The sequence below is a fragment of the Nomascus leucogenys genome, chromosome X (assembly GCF_006542625.1).
Source record: "Nomascus leucogenys isolate Asia chromosome X, Asia_NLE_v1, whole genome shotgun sequence".
NCBI classification, from domain to species: Eukaryota; Metazoa; Chordata; class Mammalia; order Primates; family Hylobatidae; genus Nomascus; species Nomascus leucogenys.
The window spans coordinates 11,196,599-11,215,024 of record NC_044406.1 but is presented as its reverse complement, the minus strand read 5'-3'; the positions used below and the strand labels follow the sequence as shown (position 1 = coordinate 11,215,024).

Sequence of the window (18,426 nt, the reverse complement as noted above, 5' to 3'; positions counted from 1 at the left end):
AGCAAAGGAAATCACATACACACACAAAAACCCACGATGGCAGTTTCAGCACATTTATGAAATGGGACATGTGTGAAATGGAGAACACCACGTAACAGGACTCCAAGGGCAAATGGCTTGGAAGGATGGAATGATATGGTTATCAGTGAATGAATGTAACAATTGTGAAAGAACCTGAATTGTCACTGGTCTGCTGTTCTTCTGACACGGATAGAGCCTCTAGAGCTCCCAGCGTGGAGACGACGGCATTATCCAGTCCCTTCTCACACTTGCCTTCGGCGCTGGTGGGCACAGCGTCAATGAGGGACACGGGGATCTCATCATTTTGCAGGCTGCTGCCTTTCTCCTTGTCGTCGGGGAAGGAAGCTGCCTGGCTCTGAGAGTCTTCTTCATCTGAACTGTCTCTAAAGCCAGGTGGGGGTGCGGCAATGGCCATGTTCAAGGAACGCAACAGGAAGTCATCCTCATTGTCATCACCTTCTGGAGGGGGCAGGGATGTGAGGTCAATGATGTCATCGCTTGACCCAGACAGGTTGAGGATGGCCGGCTGGTTCATCTCCCCCACCACGAGGTCCTCCTCGCAGCTCACCTCGTCCTCGTCCTCTGCGTCATCAGTGTTTTCTGCATAGCAGATGTCGTGCAAGAGGGGTTCCTCGATCCCCTCCGCGGCCTGGAAGCTCTTCACATCGCCTATGTTTGCATAAACAGAATTTTCCACAAACTGGATGCCCTCTGCCTCTGGAGTGAGATCCAGGCCCTTCATGTCACTGGCACTGCCGATGTAGAGATTTCTCTGCTTCTCCAGCATTTCAGGACTCTCATCTAGTAGCGTTTCATAGCCGAGGGTTGGGGGACTAATACCGTCATCCAAGGCAAAGTCTCCAAAAATAAAGGACACTTTAGCTCCTCTCGGAGATTCCTGTGCTTTCTTCAGAGTTTCTGGTCCTGAGAGGGTCAATAGGGACCGCTGAGCTAGACTTCTGTAGTCTGCCTCACAGGGGGCCTCCCCGGGCTGGCTCAGCTGCTGGTTAAGTCCATCTGAACTATAGGCGTTGTCTATGTACAAGTGCCGGTGCTCTTTTGGACACATGGTGCTGTCTGTGATCTCCACCGTCTTCTGCTTTGAATCTATGTATGTTATCTGGGCTTCTTGTTCCCCTTCGCCAATAAAGGTGGTCATTTGGGGTATACAGTTCCAATCTGGGCCAAGGAGGTTATGCTTCCCCTTGTTTTCAGTTCCTAAAGAGAAAGAATCATGCAAAGACACATTACTGTACTGTCTGGTTTTGGGTGGGGCGGGCGTGGGAGGCTCGTCTCTGTTTTTTAACTTAATGGCTTGTAGCATCACTTGTGTAAATACAGTTTTTCAACTACCCAAATGTAGTAGTTGTTGATTTAGGCTTCAGGTGTAAGAATTCCTTGGGTTAGGAGAACCGACCTTAACAAAATTGATACTGCATAAACTGTAATTGCTACTTGATAAAATGTAATACCATCTGGGGGTAGGGAAGTATAGCTTAACTCCATCTGACCCTTGGTTCTATTATTAAAAGGCTTCATTCATATCTACAAATGTAAAAATACAACATGCCTTTTACCCTTAAAGGTGAGATTTCAATAGGCAGTTATTCCAGAACATTAATTGTTCTTTTCTTTGTAAGGTGAGATTTAATATTCCCTACTTCATGGAGGAAGATATTGAATGTTTTCCTCATCGAGTTCAGAGATGGTCAAGGATCGTCAGAGTTTTACCGTAATTTTTAGGAAATTAAGATAAATGTTGTAATGATAGTACAAAACTTCTATCTTCAGTCTTTTGATATCCCAGTGGATGTTAAAATATTCATGTATAAATGTCAGCATGCATGCCCATGTGTATATGTGTGTGTGTGTGTATAAAATGCATAAGGTGGAGTAGTCACAGGTAACATAATTTTCTCTGTAATTTCTAAGCATAATTAATATTTAGATTAATTTCAATTTTTGTTTGTATCATGGGAACTCCTGAAAATTTGTTTCATGTTCCTCATGGATTAAAATTACAAAACCCCAATTTAAATACTATTATTTTGTTTGCTCTTCAAGCATCTTTCAATCTGGAATTTTGATGTGGAGATTTGCTCTGGTATTTAACGAGACAGAGAACTGGGTCATTCTGTTGATATTGCCTTGTAGATTCCAGAGGCAACATTGTGAGAAAATTTTAGGGCCATGCTATTCTCCCATCTGTTCCCTCAAATTGCCCCCAGCACAAGTTTGGATAACTGACACCAGATGTGCAAGACATATGGGAAAAAAGTGCAGTTTTACCTAAGAGATTTTTGCTCCCCGCAAATCATGCAATGGACTTAATGCTGAACAGTGTTCAGGGTCATTTTAATAAATTCATGTATTTTCATGAGCAATAAGAGATATAATTTTGAAGGCATTGAATTATATACTGGCCATATTTGCATCTTACCTTACAATAAATAAACCTTGTGGGGGTTCAGCATTATTTTATTAACAACAATTTAGATTATGACTGGGTGTGTGTTTTGGGGGGAAGTGTGTGTGTGAGTGTGGATTGTTGCAGGAGGAAGAGTAGTAGTTCAGCAAAGTTGCATTGTAACACGGGTTTAGGGCTTGGCAAACATTTTCTGTAAAGGGAGGCCCAGACAGTAAATATTTTGGTTTTGTGGGCCAACCATTCAATTGAGCAACTACTCAACTTAGCTGTTTTAATATGAAAGTAGCCATAGATGCTACATAAACAGATGGGTGTATGAGTTGAGTGGTGGCCCCCAAAAGATATGTCCGCTCTGTGAACGTGACCTTATTTGGAAAAAGTGTCTTGCAACGTTAAGGATCTTGAGATGAGATTATCCTTAATTATCTTCATGGGCCCTAAATTCAATGGCAGAGAGAGATTTGGGCCACACAGAGAAGAGGGGAAGGCCATGTGAAGACAGAGGCAGAGACTGGAGTTAAGCAGCCGCAGGGAATGCTGGCAGCCACCAGAAGCAGGAGGAGATAAAGAGAAATCCTCCCCTAAAGCCTTTGAAGGGAGCATGGCCCTGTCAACATCCTGGTTTTGAACTTGTGGCCTCCAAAACTGTGGGAGAATAAACTTATGTTGTTTAAAGCTCCCAAGTTTGTAAGAATTTGTTCCAGCAGCCTTAGGAAAGTAAAACAGTGTGTGTGGTTGAGTTCCAATAAAACTTTATTTGCAAGAACGTGATTTGGCCCATTGACCATAGTTTTGCCAACTCTGATTTAGATGAACAAGAAAACTGAATAGGTCAGCAGGCTGAAAGCAAGTTGATGGATACTTACTGAGACCCTCCTAAAGCCCAGAGATGCATACATATGTGGGGCCAGGGATTTTGAAAGTGCTTGAAGGCTAATTTTCAAGATAGAGAAGAAGAAATGGGGGCTGTTTCTTATTAGAGATCTTGACTAAGATCCGGGATCAATCTGAGGTGAGAAGAAAGTATCTGCACAATCTGGCTTCCTTCCAGAAGGGTCTACTGATTTGGCTTCCTGGAATAATTTTGGAGACATGGAAGAATGTGATTTGGCGGCTGGGATCTATTCTGTGGCCCAGTCTCCTACAGAGTGGAAGGAGAGAATGGACTGGGGAAGAACTGGCCTGACGGGACTTCTGCTCTGTATTTCTTGGCTCTCAGATCTTTTGGGAGTTTCTGAAGAGAAGAGAGTACTTTCAGCCCTTAGAGTATGCTGAGCCCAGACTGCCGCTCAACCTAGCTCTATCAGTTTCTTTCTGGAGTGTGCTCTTTCTCCGTTATCCTTGCTTCTCTCTCTCTCTCTCTCTCTCTCTCTCTCTCTCTCTCTCTCTCTCCACCTACCTCCCGCCCTCTATCTTTGAGAGTGGGGATAGGTATTTGAAACCCGGAGAAATGATGGTGAGGCTGAAGTCCCATTCTTTCCCCACAGTAATAATACTTTTTGTAACTATGTTTTTGCCTCTTTAAGTTCTATTAAACCTTATGTTGTGGGTCACTATGAATTGGACGGAGTGGAGACCCTTATTACTGTAATTATGTTTAGAATAGTAGGTTTGGTTTTCTTCATACACCTCTACAATCTTTACAGTCTATGAGGAAAGGATTTATTTTCAAGACAAACTTTAAAATTTGCAAAACAATTCCAAATTCCTATATATATTCAAGCGAAGAAAGGAGATACACTCTATCCTTGTAACTATCAAGTTCTGTAATAAATCACATATAGCACTTACTGCGTATATAGAAGCTTGGATATCTTAGGTGTGTGATATTTGTGAAGCCTTATTATGGGTTTACTTTCCCTAAGTTTCATATTAGGAAAATAAGCCTCATTAATAGGCAAAAAATAAGTAAAAACAGGTACATTGGAAATGGAAAATATAACACTGGGATTAGATCCTCAGTGGAAGCTTTATCATGTTTTTCTGACAATTCATGAGATTAGTCAGTTTATAATTCAGGTGGTTGACGAGGACATCAAAAGACAGTTTTCTTAAAGAGGATGTTTTTCTTGATAAATTCTTTGTTGCAGTTAGGAGTTTGTAGGCAAAGGATAAAAAAATAATAAAACATGTCTCTGTGACCATTGAAAATTACAAAAAAAAAAATTTGAAAATAAAAAGCCAAAAACTGGTTTTCCAGTGGGAAACAATTGTGTCAAATTGCTGAACTGCTCTTTGGAATTTCTTTACTTTTCTTCTTTTTTTTTTCTTTTAGACACAGGATCTTGCTTTGTCAGCCAGCCTGGAGGCTGGAGTGCAATCGTGTGCTTGGCTCACTAAAGCCTTGACCTCCCGGGCTTGCATGATCCTCCCACCTCAATGTCCAAAGTAGCTGGGACCACAGGTGTATGCCGTTTTAAATTTTTTTCGTGGATACAGTGTCTCACTTTGTTGCTCAGGCTGGTCTCAAGCTCCTGGGTTCAAGTGATCCACCCGCCTCGGACTCCCCAAGTGCTGAGACTACAGGCATGAGCCACCGTGCCCAGCCTTCTTTGGAATTTCGAAGGTCAGCATTAAATTGCTCTAAATCTCCTAGCTCAATGAAAACATGTGGTCATAAAAATGTTTACTGCCAAACCCAGTGCACGCCTATCACCTCCTTTTTGTTCTTTCTTTTTCTATATTTATTTTTAAACATTTGTGTCTCTCAGGAGCTTTCTTTGCCTCATGTTCTGTCTTTCTCTCCTTTCTGTGTTTCTGTCACTTTCTAATTTATTTATTTATTTATTTTTGAGACAGGGTTTTGCTCTGTCACCTAGGCCAGAGTGTAGTGGCGTAGTCATAGCTCACAGCAGCGTTGACCTCCTAGGCTCAAGGTATCCTCCCACCTCAGCCTCCTGTGTAGCTAGGACTACAGGCGCGTGCCACCACACCTGGCTAATTTTTATATTTTTTGTAGAGACGAGGTCTCCCTGTGTTGCCCAGTCTGATCTCAAACTCGTGTGCTTAAATGATCCTCCTGCCTCAGCCTCCCAAAGCCCTGGGATTACAGGCATGAACCACTGCACCCGGCTTCTATCTCTGTCATTCTGGGTTCTTTCTGCCTCTGTTTTTTTTTTCCACTGCTAATTATTAATAGAAATGCTGAGCATCATTTTAGATGATGTACCTAGATTATTTTTCTAACCCTTGCAAGCTAGTTTTTTAATCCCATTTTACAAATGAAGAAACTCAAGCTCAGAGAAATTAAAAAAAATCAGACACCTCAAGATGGGACCGGATTAAATCTCAGATTTATTTGACTTGAAAGTCCAAGTGTTGCCTTGTAACATGCTTTATCCATTGCTCCCTGTTTCTAGCTTCCCTTTTTCTGTGACTGAGCTGCTTCCATTCACATGGCCATCATAGTAAACTGTGTGTGAGTCTGTATGCGTGTGTAAATGTGTCTACATACTGCAGTATATTTATGGAATAAAGATTCATGTTTCTGCTCAATTTAACGGTGAGAGAACTTCCTTCCCTTTTTTTCTCCCCTCATTTTCTCAGAAATGCTGGGGACCGGGGCGGAGGGTAGGGTGGGGGGAAGGGAGAAAAAAGAGAAGCAACAGTAAAATTTGTTTTTAAGAATTCCCCTTTCTTTTAGAAGAAACCCCAATTATGGAACCTCTGATTATAATTTTTTTTAACGGGTCAGTGGCTGTGCCTAGAATGGTGGCATCTGTCCATCAGTGACATTTACTAAGCATCCACTGTAGATGGAGTAAAATGCTTAACTGAAGAAAAAATGTTCTAAAACCAATGAAAACCACCTACTGTCAAAGGAATAATCAATTTAACATTTGTAGCCTTCCCTGTCCTCATTGTGGGGATCTTTTTTTCTGTCAAGTAGGTGAACTGAATTATTTAATGTCTTTGCCATCTCGGTGCTCCTGTTATGGATCCAAGATGGCTGCCAATGTGGAAGAATTTTCTTCTAGTGTTCCTAAGTCCAAGTGCTAGGCAATAACCACGTCTTCCTGTTTGTAAAGTTCCCAGAATCCTGGGCATAAGTCTGACTACAGGGAGGAGGCTCCCAGATACCTGGGCCTAGGACACCGTCAGGAGAGACCAGCCCTAAAGCAGGGGCTCACAACTCGTGTTCGGGCATTCCATCATTAGTCCTCTGGCCCTGACCTCTGTAAGAGTAAGGCCATGAAAACCCAGCCATAGAGACTTCCTTGATAATAAAATCAAGGTTGGAGCAAGCACCCTGACACTTCTGAGTGACGTGTCAAATGTGGTGAGAAATCAGCATTTTTCTTCTTAACAATTAGCCCACATCAAAGGTATCTGAAGGCTTTTTGCATTGAATTTGGACATTTGATTTTTTTGTGGGTATAATTTTAACTTTTTAAACTTTTAATTTTAATTAATTTATTTATTTTGGACAGACTCACTCTGTCCCCACTGGTGCTCCCCCCCCCCCCCCCCTCCCCCCCCCCGCTGGATCAGGCCATGCCACTACGCCCTATTTTTTTTTTTTAGTGTGTTTCACCTGTTGGTCAGCTAGTTCAAAGCTACTCGTGATCCCTGCCTTGGCTCCAAATGCAAGATTACAGCGTGACCCGTGCCTTTTTTTTTTTTTTTTTTTTTTTTTTTTTTTTTTTTTTTTTTTTTTTGGCATGTTAAATATCGACCTCCTGGAATCAACAAGCAGCCGGTAGTATCCAGCCGTCAAGCAGGCCAGGTTCATGGCATCTGAGGATTCCATCAGAAGCGTGATGGGCTACACAAAAGAGAACACTTTGGTTAAAGCCATCCATTCTTAATAATATCCCTGGAGTGTCAACAGCTGCATTTATGCTTATGGAAAAAGGAGTTATTGAACAAACATTTCATGGGAGAAACCCAAAGCAGGAGGAAAAGCCAAGGATAACACAAAATGCCTTACTGAAAAACATTCAGGACACACCCTCTAAAAAGCCTGGACATTTTGAATCTCTTCCAAGTCATCTATCTATCTATCTATCTATCTATCTATCTATCTATCTATCTATCTATCTATATTTGAGATACGGTCTCGCTCTGTCGCTGAGGCTGGAGTGCAGTGGTGTGAACTCGGCTCACTGCAACCTCCACCTCCTGGGTTTAAGTGATTCTTATGCCTCAGCCTCCCGAATAGCTGGGATTACAGGCACGCGCCACCGCGCCAGGCTAATTTTTGTATTTTTAGTAGAGACGGGGCTTCACCATATTGGCCAGGCTGGTCTCCAACTCCTGATCTCAAATGATCCGCCCACCTCAGCCTCCCAAAGTGCTGGGACTGCTGGTGTGAGCCACCGCAACTGGCCCCCCAGTCATACTGAAATGAAAAAAAATGAGATTGTTTTCTTCCCAAATAATTAACATTTTTAACATTTAAAGACAATTAAACATGTTAAACTGGTAAATTAACATTAACTAGTTAAGTTACCAGTTACCTCAGTTACCAACAGTGAACTCACAATCTGAAAATTATAGGAAGATTAAGTTTTGGGTTCACGGTGTAAATTAGTGTTAAAGAGAGGTAAAATTCAAGTGGAAATTACTGCTAAGAATGAATGAAAAGTGCCAGAGATCCAGTAAAAAGTTGCTTCTAGATGAAATTGTAAATTTACAGGAGGGTAAAACAGATGGGAGTTGAGAAAAGGCCTTACTAAAACTCTCTTGAAACAATGAGGTTATTATACAATTGGACATAGATTTGGAGCTTATAGGGAAAAAAAGTGCTATATGAAGCAATTTTTCTCATTGAGTTAGGAAGGATGTGTTTTTGTTGAAAGAGAGAAAGTGAGAGAGAGAGAAATAAGGAAGCAAGAAAAAGCAGATATGAAGAGAGGCACAAAGACAGCAAGACAGCAGGCCTCTTGCTTTCACTCCTAGGTATAGGGCACTGGGCGGATTCAGTGCCCCCAGCTGGTAGAATTTAACTTCCCTGTGAAAGCCCCTGTACTACTTGTTGAGCTGCCTTTCCTTCCACTTCAGTTGAGGTCTCCCCTCAGCCTCCAAGCCACCGCATCATTGTTTTATATAGGCAGGACGCCATCGGCCGGGCACGGCACTCATTTCTATTTAGGACAGATGATCTCTGTCATCGGATCTGTAATAACTGCATCCAGTTCACCCTTTCATCTGCCTTTCTCTGTGATGGGGCTATTTCTCTCAGCCTCTTTGCTCATGGAGTAGGATTAGCATTCCAAGTCTATCCTCACACTTTCAGCTTGCCATGAAAACCCTCTGGATCCAGCCCACGAAATCCTACAGGTCACAGCCAGCATGTCTGAGCTCCACATTCTCTCTTTCGTGATCATCCGTTCCCACTGCAGAGCTCTCTAGAGTATTCTGATGTGCTTTGTAGAAACACTTTGCCACATTCTCAATGGCTGTTAATCCACTCCTCCCACACCACCCTAGTGGGGATGCAGGTAGGGCTGGGTCCTCCCTGGCTATTTTCAGAGCACCCTCCAGGCTGGTGTTCTCTCTTTGTGGAGTCACTATTTCCATTTGTTCCAGTGCCTTTTCTTCATAGAAACAGTAGAAATACTGCCATTGTCAAAATCCAATAACTCATCTCTACTGGGAAAAGAAGGTGGAGACCAGGAACCTGGACTATTTCCTGTTCTCTTTTGGGAGTAGAGTTTTGCCCTTTGTGGACCATCTCAGATTTTTTTTTTTTTTGAGATGGCGTCTCACTCTGTTACCCAGGCTGGAGTGCAATGGCACCATCTAGGCTCACTGGAACCTCCATCTCTGGGTTCAAGCAATTCTCCTGCCTCAGCCTCCTGAGTAGCTGGGATTACAGGTGCGTGCCACCACGCCTGGCTAATTTTTGTATTTTTAGTAGAGATGGGGTTTCACCATGTTGGTCAGCCTGGTCTTGAACTCTTGACCTCATGATCTGCTCGCCTCGGACTCCCACAGTGCTGAGATTACAGGCATCAACCACCACACCTGGCCAGATTTTTGTTTTAAATGGAATGGCCATGACATTCATAGGAGCCAGATGTTCAGTCAGTACCAATTGCTACCATATGAGAAGACAGATGAACTAAAACATCAAGCTTTTCTGAAAAAATAAACACATATGGACCCAACGTAAGCAAAGGGAGTGAGAATTCTAAAGAAAGTTGGGAAAAATCTCCCTCTTGATTTGGGTCATATATTCTAGAAAGTTAGTTCAGAAAAGTTTCCCCTACTCTATAACTAGAAATCACATATTCTAAAGTCAGAAGGGACCTAGAAATTATGTAGCTTGCTTTCTCATGTATGAATAAAAAAATTGAGCCTAGAGAAGTATAGCGACCTGTTCCCAATCACACAGCAATTTAGTGAGGACTGGAGCCCTCAGGCCTGAGTTGGGTGGATTATTTTCCGCACAACATTGCATCTGTCATGCTCTGCACACATTGACTTTTGCCTGCCTTGTAAACATCTGCGGTGTTATCAGAAATTAGCTGTTTATAGCAAGGCCATGTATCAACATCTGAAAAACTTGCCTTCACATCTAGCACGTGGAGTTCCACCCGCACCAAGCTCTCCTCCTCGGAAAACATTTCGATTCTGTTGACGTGGCTAAAGTCCGCTAAAAGAGCCACCAGATTGGTTTTGGTGTTGATGACATGGCTTATGCCATACCGGGGCCCAACCAGGAGAGTCACTTCCGAGCGCTTTTCTGCCTGCTGAGAAAGAGAAGTTGACAACATAAAAATACTGAACCTCTGAAATGCCATGCCAACTTGAACCTACGATCCTATTTTTATAAGATTATATTTTCTTTAGAAAGTGTTTCTGGGTCATACTGTACTAAATCATCCAATTAGAAGAACCAGATACATGACTGAATTGAGGCTCTGATAAATTATGAGTAATTAGAAAGTAAATGTTATAGCACAGTATGTTCATAATCTTAAGATGCTTTTAGAAATGAGGTTTGTTTTTTCTTTTTTGGTTTTCCTTTTTTCACTGTGAAAGCAACTTCTGGCTCAATGATTTAAAAGAAGGCCATTGTTAGAATCCTTTGATTCTCTCGGTTCTTCACATTTCTTTTTCTAGGGCATTCTGCAGTGGCGTTATCTAGTTTAACATTTCTTCTGATATTTTCAGAAGTTGGTTAGAAATGAAGGCTGGAGAAGATTCACAGCTGATTTGCTTTTGTCATCAGAGGTGGAATGAGCTGCTGTGGCTTCCAAGAGAAAGCAAAAAAAAAAAAAAAAAAAAAGAAATTACCACTAATGTTGCCTTGAACACACGGCCCCCATACAATCGTAGGTCACTGAGGAACTTGAGATAATGCACCTTGGCTTGTAGTGCAGAGAGCTGAGGAGAGAAAAGAAACCTCAGGTGTTAACTCTATCGGGTATGACTCCATTTCAGCTGGAGACTAGCAGAAAACAAGGGTAAGACAGAAGGATGATTTTACTGCTGAAAAAGTTGAGATGTGACAAAGACTCTTCATTAGGAATAAAATTGCTACATATTTGGTTTCCTGATGAAGGACTGGAACATAAAATCAAGATTCAAATCTTCTTTATTAGGGGGTCAATGTATGGGGCACTCATGGGTATAGATATGCTGGGCCAGGGCACTCAACAAGTGAGAACAAGACCATAAAATGTTCCATTGAACATCTGCTCACTGGGAGATTTCAAGAGGTGAGTGGGCCTTCTGTTTGCAGTTAGGGACAGAGGTGAGGTGTCTACCTATATTCCCATTGCACAAGAGACTCACCTGAATGTAGACTTTGTGGGAATCATTTTGAATACGCACCTGCAATCTAGGCAAAGCCTTCTAAACAGGCTCTTTACACTTCCCCTCTCAAGTTTCTTCCAGTCCTTGCAAGTTTTCGGGGGAAATGAACTTTCTGAGATCCAATCATTGTGGAAATGTTTGAGCTTGCTATATAAGGCTCTGTTTTATTAATTCAACTTGGAAAATCTGTTGAGTTTCACAAGTGATTTATAAATGAAATTTTATCCAGATAAAAGTTATCTTTACAAAGACTTAAAAATGTAGGATCCCATATCACTAAAAAGAGTATTTGATTAAAAAAAAAAAGGTCCATGTTTCATACTGAATGTGCCAGGGATGTTTATTAAGGTTGAAATTTTCCAACAAGGTGTAGACCACCATTAAGTGGCAATGACCATAAAATTCTATTTTCAATTGCAGATGGCTTGCCAACTTATTTGTTAACTATACATAAAGGTACTGCTCTTTTTTTTTTTGAGACGGAGTCTCGCTCTGTCGCCCAGGCTGGAGTGCAGTGGCGTGATCTCGGCTCACCGCAAGCTCCGCCTCCCGGGTTCACGCCATTCTCCTGCCTCAGCCTCTCCGAGTAGCTGGGACTACAGGCGCCCGCCACCACGCCCGGCTAATTTTTTTGTATTTTTAGTAGAGACGGGGTTTCACCGTGGTCTCGATCTCCTGACCTCGTGATCCGCCTGCCTCGGCCTCCCAAAGTGCTGGGATTACAAGCGTGAGCCACCACGCCTGGCCAAAGGTACTGCTCTTTATGTAATTGTTACTTAGCACCATTCATCCATCCTACTTCTTTCAAAAATGCAAAGCATTTGCAAATTGTTTTGAAAGCAAACTATTCACTCTTGGCTAGAAAAATAACCTTTAAAGGACAGTGGTGGATAAATGGATAGGTTGATTGATCTTATAGCAGTTATCCAAATTATTACGAGTGGGCCAGGCTTGAAAAAAAATCACAAGTCAATTATAGAAATTAGCTTCCAGCAAATCAGAACTGAAGTTAAAAAGAACTTGACCCACATCATCTTGCTACATCTCTGTAAGCTGAATGCTCACTGTGATCAAAGACATCCTTCCCATGAAATTGGGAAGTGAGTTAAAGGTGGCTGATAGTGTGTTGAAACTGATTATACTTAAAAAAAAAAAAAAAACAGTCATGGGGTGAGTAGGGCATAGAAATAAATGTGCCTTACCCAGTAAAAATGACTTAAAAAAATCAGATACTAAGACAAAATAATTCTCCACATAAACAGTGATTTGTATTAGAGTCACACAAACTTCTCCAGCTAATATCAATTGGCAAGTGTTCTTCGGTTATAAGACTGCTTCCAGTTTTATAGATCTAGTATTTTAAGGCTCCTTCTCTTTCTGGTTCCTGGAATCCTTTGCTTTTTATTACCTATAAGCTATACTTCTCTTTTCTGACCAACAGTATATTTTAAAATTTCCTTTGTGTTTCTCTTACTTAATGAAAACAAAAACAAAAGCATAAAAAGATTTTAACACTAATGATGGTGAATGACAGCAATAATTTTATCTTCCCTCCAAAGGTAGGATTGAATCAATTGTTTGTCAATAGGTGTGATTTTGTTCGCTGGAGCACATTTGGCAATGTCTGGAGACATTTTTGTTTGTCACGATCACGGGAGGGTGCTACCGGCATCTTGTGGGTAGAGACCAGGGATGCTGCTAAACATCCCACAATACACAGGATGTTCCCCGTAACTCCCTAACAAAGAATGATCTGTTCCCAAATGTCAATTATGCCACAGTTGAGGATCCCTGGTTTAATTAATGTGGCCTCTGGCCTGCAGGGCCTCTTGCTGGCTGTTGTGCATTTAAGCTGGTCTGAGCAGTAAGCAATTGCATGATTGAAACACAGAATTATTTCACAATTCTATCTTCTATTCACAAGGTCTCAGAGGCTATGCAAACTTTTCCTGGATGGGTACATGAACACACACCTCCCCGCTACAGGACGGAGTCCATAACTTGTGAGAAAGAAATAGGTTTCTATATGAATACTTATTTTTCATTAGTGTTAGAAACATGTTAATAGTTAGAAAAAAGTTACACAGTGTTACTGCTTCTGAAAATATGGTACTAAGTATTTTATTCATGAGCTAATTTTAAACATTTAAAAAAATGCATTCAAGCCTCTCTCTTTATAATTTTCTATTAAGATGCAAATGTGATACCTTTTTACCCGGTGGTACCAAGTTTTGATTTGCTTTGACAAGATGTGAAAGTGCTTTCTTTATGTTCTTCTCTTTCATGCTTTGCAGCACAGCAGAGGGAAGAAAAGTCTCTAATCCCCATTCTTTTCTGCAATAAAGAGCATATCTTTAATTTCACATTTTTGTGATGATGAGTTATCTAAGACAGAATGGTGCTCTGATGTTTGTTGGAACAAATGGACCCTTGGTAAGGCAGAGAATGGAGACAAGTCCCCAATTAAGGAAGTAACTTTTAATTTACACTCAGGACACACACTACTAGATCATTAATACACGTTTGCATTTAAAAAGAAATCTATTCCTCACTCTCTAGAGACAATGCTAAGGAGGCATTTGGAGCCAATGTAAAGTGAAGAGACATTTTGTCCAACCAACTTCTGAATCTCTTCAAAGTCACTCACGTATCCGAGTTTGTATTTCCAACACCAATTTCTCTCCATCCCTTTGTTGATTTCTATTCTCTAATCTCCCTGTCTGCTCACATGCTTCCTCTCTTAGAAGAATGGATGCAACTCCTTCATGTCCCCAAACCATTCTTCCCTGTCCCTCCCCTCCTCCATGGCTATTTCTCTAGGCACACACAGTTCTTTTGTCCCAGCCAGTTCCTGTCTAACTCCTTCCATCAACATTTCTTGCTGGTGGTGTGGAATTGGGTGTGATTCATGAGTCTTAAGTGTGCCCAGTATTGATGTGGAAATGCCGTTATCATTCATGGGTGTGGATGTACAACAAAACAACAACAAATGGGACTGAGTTAATACATTTTTACAAAGAGCCAATTTCACCAGAAATGACTACAACCCCCTTCTAAGAAGGTCCGATATTTTGAATTCTAGGAAATCTATCCTGGAATAGAAATCCTACCCTAGGTTATGTGTCTAACCAGTGTCTTCTAAATTATGCGAAGACCTTCAAGAGGATTCCAGTTATTTCTTCTGTTCTAGGTCCTCTCCAAAGAAGGGTAGGAAGACAACCTACCCCCACCACTTGACCATTCATATTCTTCACTAGTTAAGATGGTATATTTCATGATCATTATGTTTTCTTCCTTCTCAGCTTGTACTTACTGTCTTATGCATCATTTGGCACTACTTATGGGCTATCTTGTAATCCTACTTGTATCATTATTTTAAATAATTACTTTTCCTATCTTTATATCTTGTTTTTACAATCAGACCACAAGTTCCTCAATGGCCAGGAATATAATTCGTACATATTAGTATTTTCTACTGTCCTAATGTGAGTGCTATATAAAATGCTCAATGAATATTTGTTGGTCAAAGGAATTTATGAATGAGAACATTATTATAGACTTTTCAGGATTCTTACTCAAGCCAGATATCTCTGAGACGTTTTTGACCATACAGTGTTCAACCTGGTAAAATGTGGGTACAGAAAGTAGGAAAATAAATGCATTTTAATTGTCTGAAAATCATCTCAGGTTGTGCAGGCCACCTTTTCAAATGGCGGCCAGTTTCACCTGTCCCCAAGAACTTTAAAAAGGAGAGTGGAAGAGGGTGTGAATGTGTCCAGCTGAGCACGAGATCTCTTTGTGAGCCAAGTCTTTCTCAGGCTACAGTCGCGCTTATGTGTGGGGAGAGAGAGAAAGCATCTGGAAGGAGTGAACTGAAGGCCTGAGGTTCTCAAATTGCACATGAGGATTTGCCCCTACATGTCAACAGGTGACTGAGAGTTGTCAGAACAGTGGTGTTAAAGTCAGCAAGTTAGAGATTTAATCCTTCCCAACACAGGCTCATGAATTTATTGAGAAAAGCCATTTTGCCCCCTGGTGGGTCAACCTGGCATTGTGGAATTTAGAAAGGCTTTCTAGGCAGCCCATGAGAAGTTTCTTTGGAAAGTGGGATTTTAATTAGTTTATACATCTTTTGGAGGTGAGATTGCAAGCAGGGTGTGGGGGGGAGGTCCAAGGCTTTAGCATTACATGTGTTTCCAAACGCAGGTGCCTCAACCCATCACACAATCTATAGCACAATGGGGAGTCCCACTGCCTGGGTTTGAATCCTGTATCCCCGCGTTAATAGCTGTTTGACTTGGGCAAGTTATTCTGTGACTCGGTTTGCTCATCTGTAAAATGAAGCTAAAATCCTACTAATCTCATAGGGATGTTGTGAGAATTAAACAAGTTAATGTGTGAAAAGTGCTAAGACCAAAGCTTGGCTTGGAATCAAGCCCCTTTAGGAATTCAAAAATTTATGCTTCATTTTAAATATGTCCCTCATCTTAACTACAATGCTCTAAAGGTGGATTAGAAATGGATCTCTTCTACCAGAAATGAGCATGATATTCATACATTTTGCCACTGGCGAATAAATGCTTTGCCACAAACAAGATCAATTTTGGACAAATAACAAAAATACACCCGGGCTAAGGGAGGCGGCATGTCTGTCTCCGAAATGGCGCTGAGAGTCAACACTTACTCGATGTATTTGAGGGAGATTTTCTGCGTTTGCTTGGTGGTAACGGTTGCAATGTACATTTGTAACGCGGCCAGCCGCAGGGCTATGTCATATTTCAGCTCCGGCCCAAATCGCTCCTGAACCACATCGTTACAACTCTGCGAAGAGACCAGCAGGGGGCACAGCTTGTCAAAGAATAGGCCGCAGCGCGTGGACTTAGAGAGCAGGTGACATACATTTCCCGAGCGTTTCAACCTTCACTTCCCAGGCAAGGAGGCTAAATGTGGAAACATCTCCACCGTGCTGCTTGGAAACGAGTCAGTATTTAATTGCACGCGCAAACACAGAGACCACACAAAACATTTAGCATTCATCGACGAGCTGCTATTTAAATATTTAGCTTTTTGTAAAAACAATTAGGAATTTAGGTATGAAATTTCCAAACACAGGTGCCGCAGTTGAATGCATACAGCATTGATAGCATAAGGTGGCTTCTGGAGTTAGGCTGCCTGAATTGGAATCTTAGGCTTGAAACTTGTTTCTCCACTTCATTAGGGGCACAAACTTGGGCACCTTCTTAATTGTCTGTGCCTCAGTTTTCTCTTCTGTAAACTGGGGATAATACTGCTCCCTCTTCACTGGGTTGTGGTGACCATTAAATGAGTGAACCATGAAAAGTCCTTAGAATCCCAGCACTTTGGGAGGCCAAGGCGGGTGGATTACGTGAGCCCTGGAGTTCAAGACCAGCCTGGGCAACATGGTGAAATCCAGTCTCTACAAAAAATACAAAAATTAGCTGGGCATGGTGGTGTGTGCCTGTAGTCCCAGCTACTCAGGAGGCTGAAGCAGGAGGATCGCTTGAGTCCAAGAGTTTGCGGCTGCAGTGAGCCTTGATCACACCACTGCATTCCAGCCTTGGCAAAAGAGCAAGACCTTGTCAAAAAAAAAAAAAAAAAAAAAAAGCTAAAACAAAACCCCAGAAGCTCTTAGAACTGTACTTGGTAGGGTGTAAGCCCTCTTACATATTTACTACTGTCACCACCAACATCATTCTCCTCCTCCTTGTTATCAGCCACAGCAGCTGCAGGGAGGCAGAATTAGCAAGGCGATTGAGCACAGTGGCTTGGGACTCATATCCACTTGTTCTGGCATTCTCCCTTTCCCAATGGCTACCTGTGTGGGTAATTTTAGACCATTCACTTTAACTCTTGCAGCCTCAGTTTACTCATCTGTGCAAAGGGGATTCATGCTAACTATCTCACTGGAGTGGCTGGAGGATTAGATGAGATGTACATCAAGTGCTTTATCACAGCACATTGGTACACCGGGTAAAGGGAGCTATTGAACTCCTCTGTTCACTTCAAAGGCAACTGCCCTGCTTCTTCAAGTGCCTGACTTTCTGGGAGTCATTCCTCCTCTTTCAGCCTTAGTTTGTTCATCTGTAGAATAAGGTCACCTATCTCACAGGGTTTGTTGTGGGGATCAGATTGAAGAGTGGCTGAGAGTGTGTCATCAAGTGTAAAGTGCCACATGGGAATAGAGGTTGGCTTTGGAGTAGTATCCTCACTTACTGCTTAGACACAAGGCAGTGAGCTAAGTGCTGCTGGGAAGCGCTGCATTGCTTAGGCATATTCTACACGTGTGTTCACTTACTTTTGTTCTGGGAAACTGGATTCCTGGGCTAGAAAAGATGGTATTTAGCTCCTTTCTTATTTCCTCCGTTTCTTTATTCTTTGGCTTGCCCCAGGAATATTTTGTTGGAGCTCAAAAAACAATACCCCAAAATGAAGGCCTCAGAAACAAAAGTATTTCTTTGACCTTCTCCTGCCCTCCTGTTTTTTATTTCTGTTCTCCCTGGAGGCTAGCCATAGAAACTAGAATCCCTCTTCCCCAAGGTGGGTCATAGAAACTAGAACCCCCTTTCCCCAAAGCCAGCCATAAAACCTAAAAATATGACTCTAATTTTCCCTCTGCCCTGTGTAAAAACTGGCCATAAAGAAATTATCTGACCAACATGGTTTGATTGTAGGTCATAAGACTCCCATTCCAGAAAGGGTCCTGCCCCACACCCAGAAGGAAGGAACGCTGCTCAGAGAGGCCAAGAAGAATCTAGGCCTTGCTAGGTTTCTTCATTCAGTCCATTAGCATTAGGTCAGGCCCTTTTTGTCTAATCCTGTTTCTACACGGCTATCCATACTTTGTTGAACATTAGCTTAAAAATGGACAATTTCCCTTGTATCTTTGGGACTTCATTCTGAAGGCTCCCGTGGATATAAATTAAATATATTTGTATGCCTTTTCCCTAATTCATTTCTCTTTTCCGACTTGAGTTTTTAGTGAAACTTCAGTGGGCCCTTGGCCTCAAATGAAAAACTGTATCAAGATTTGCTTGCCTCCTTTCCAAGAGAAGCACATTTATAACCGCTTCCTATATTGATTTTACTAAAATAGGAACATGTACCCCTGGATGGCTTCTGCATACAATATTTACACTGTGCACACTTACCCATGCTGCACCGGTGCTGTGCCTTGCGTGCATGCTCTGTAT

General features: G+C 41.8%; 1 protein-coding gene across 1 annotated transcript in view; it reads right to left on the bottom strand.

The window, feature by feature from the left end:
* Window positions 1-18,426, bottom strand: part of FRMPD4 (FERM and PDZ domain containing 4) — an 873,455-nt gene that overhangs the window by 7,132 nt on the left and 847,897 nt on the right. Inside the window, exons 11-16 of the mRNA XM_030807547.1 lie at window positions 15,900-16,036; window positions 13,423-13,549; window positions 10,694-10,783; window positions 9,964-10,146; window positions 7,088-7,214; window positions 175-1,251 (exon numbers count right to left, since the gene is read on the bottom strand). Coding sequence (XP_030663407.1) covers window positions 175-1,251; window positions 7,088-7,214; window positions 9,964-10,146; window positions 10,694-10,783; window positions 13,423-13,549; window positions 15,900-16,036 — 1,741 coding nt within the window. The remainder of the gene's footprint in view (window positions 1-174; window positions 1,252-7,087; window positions 7,215-9,963; window positions 10,147-10,693; window positions 10,784-13,422; window positions 13,550-15,899; window positions 16,037-18,426) is intronic.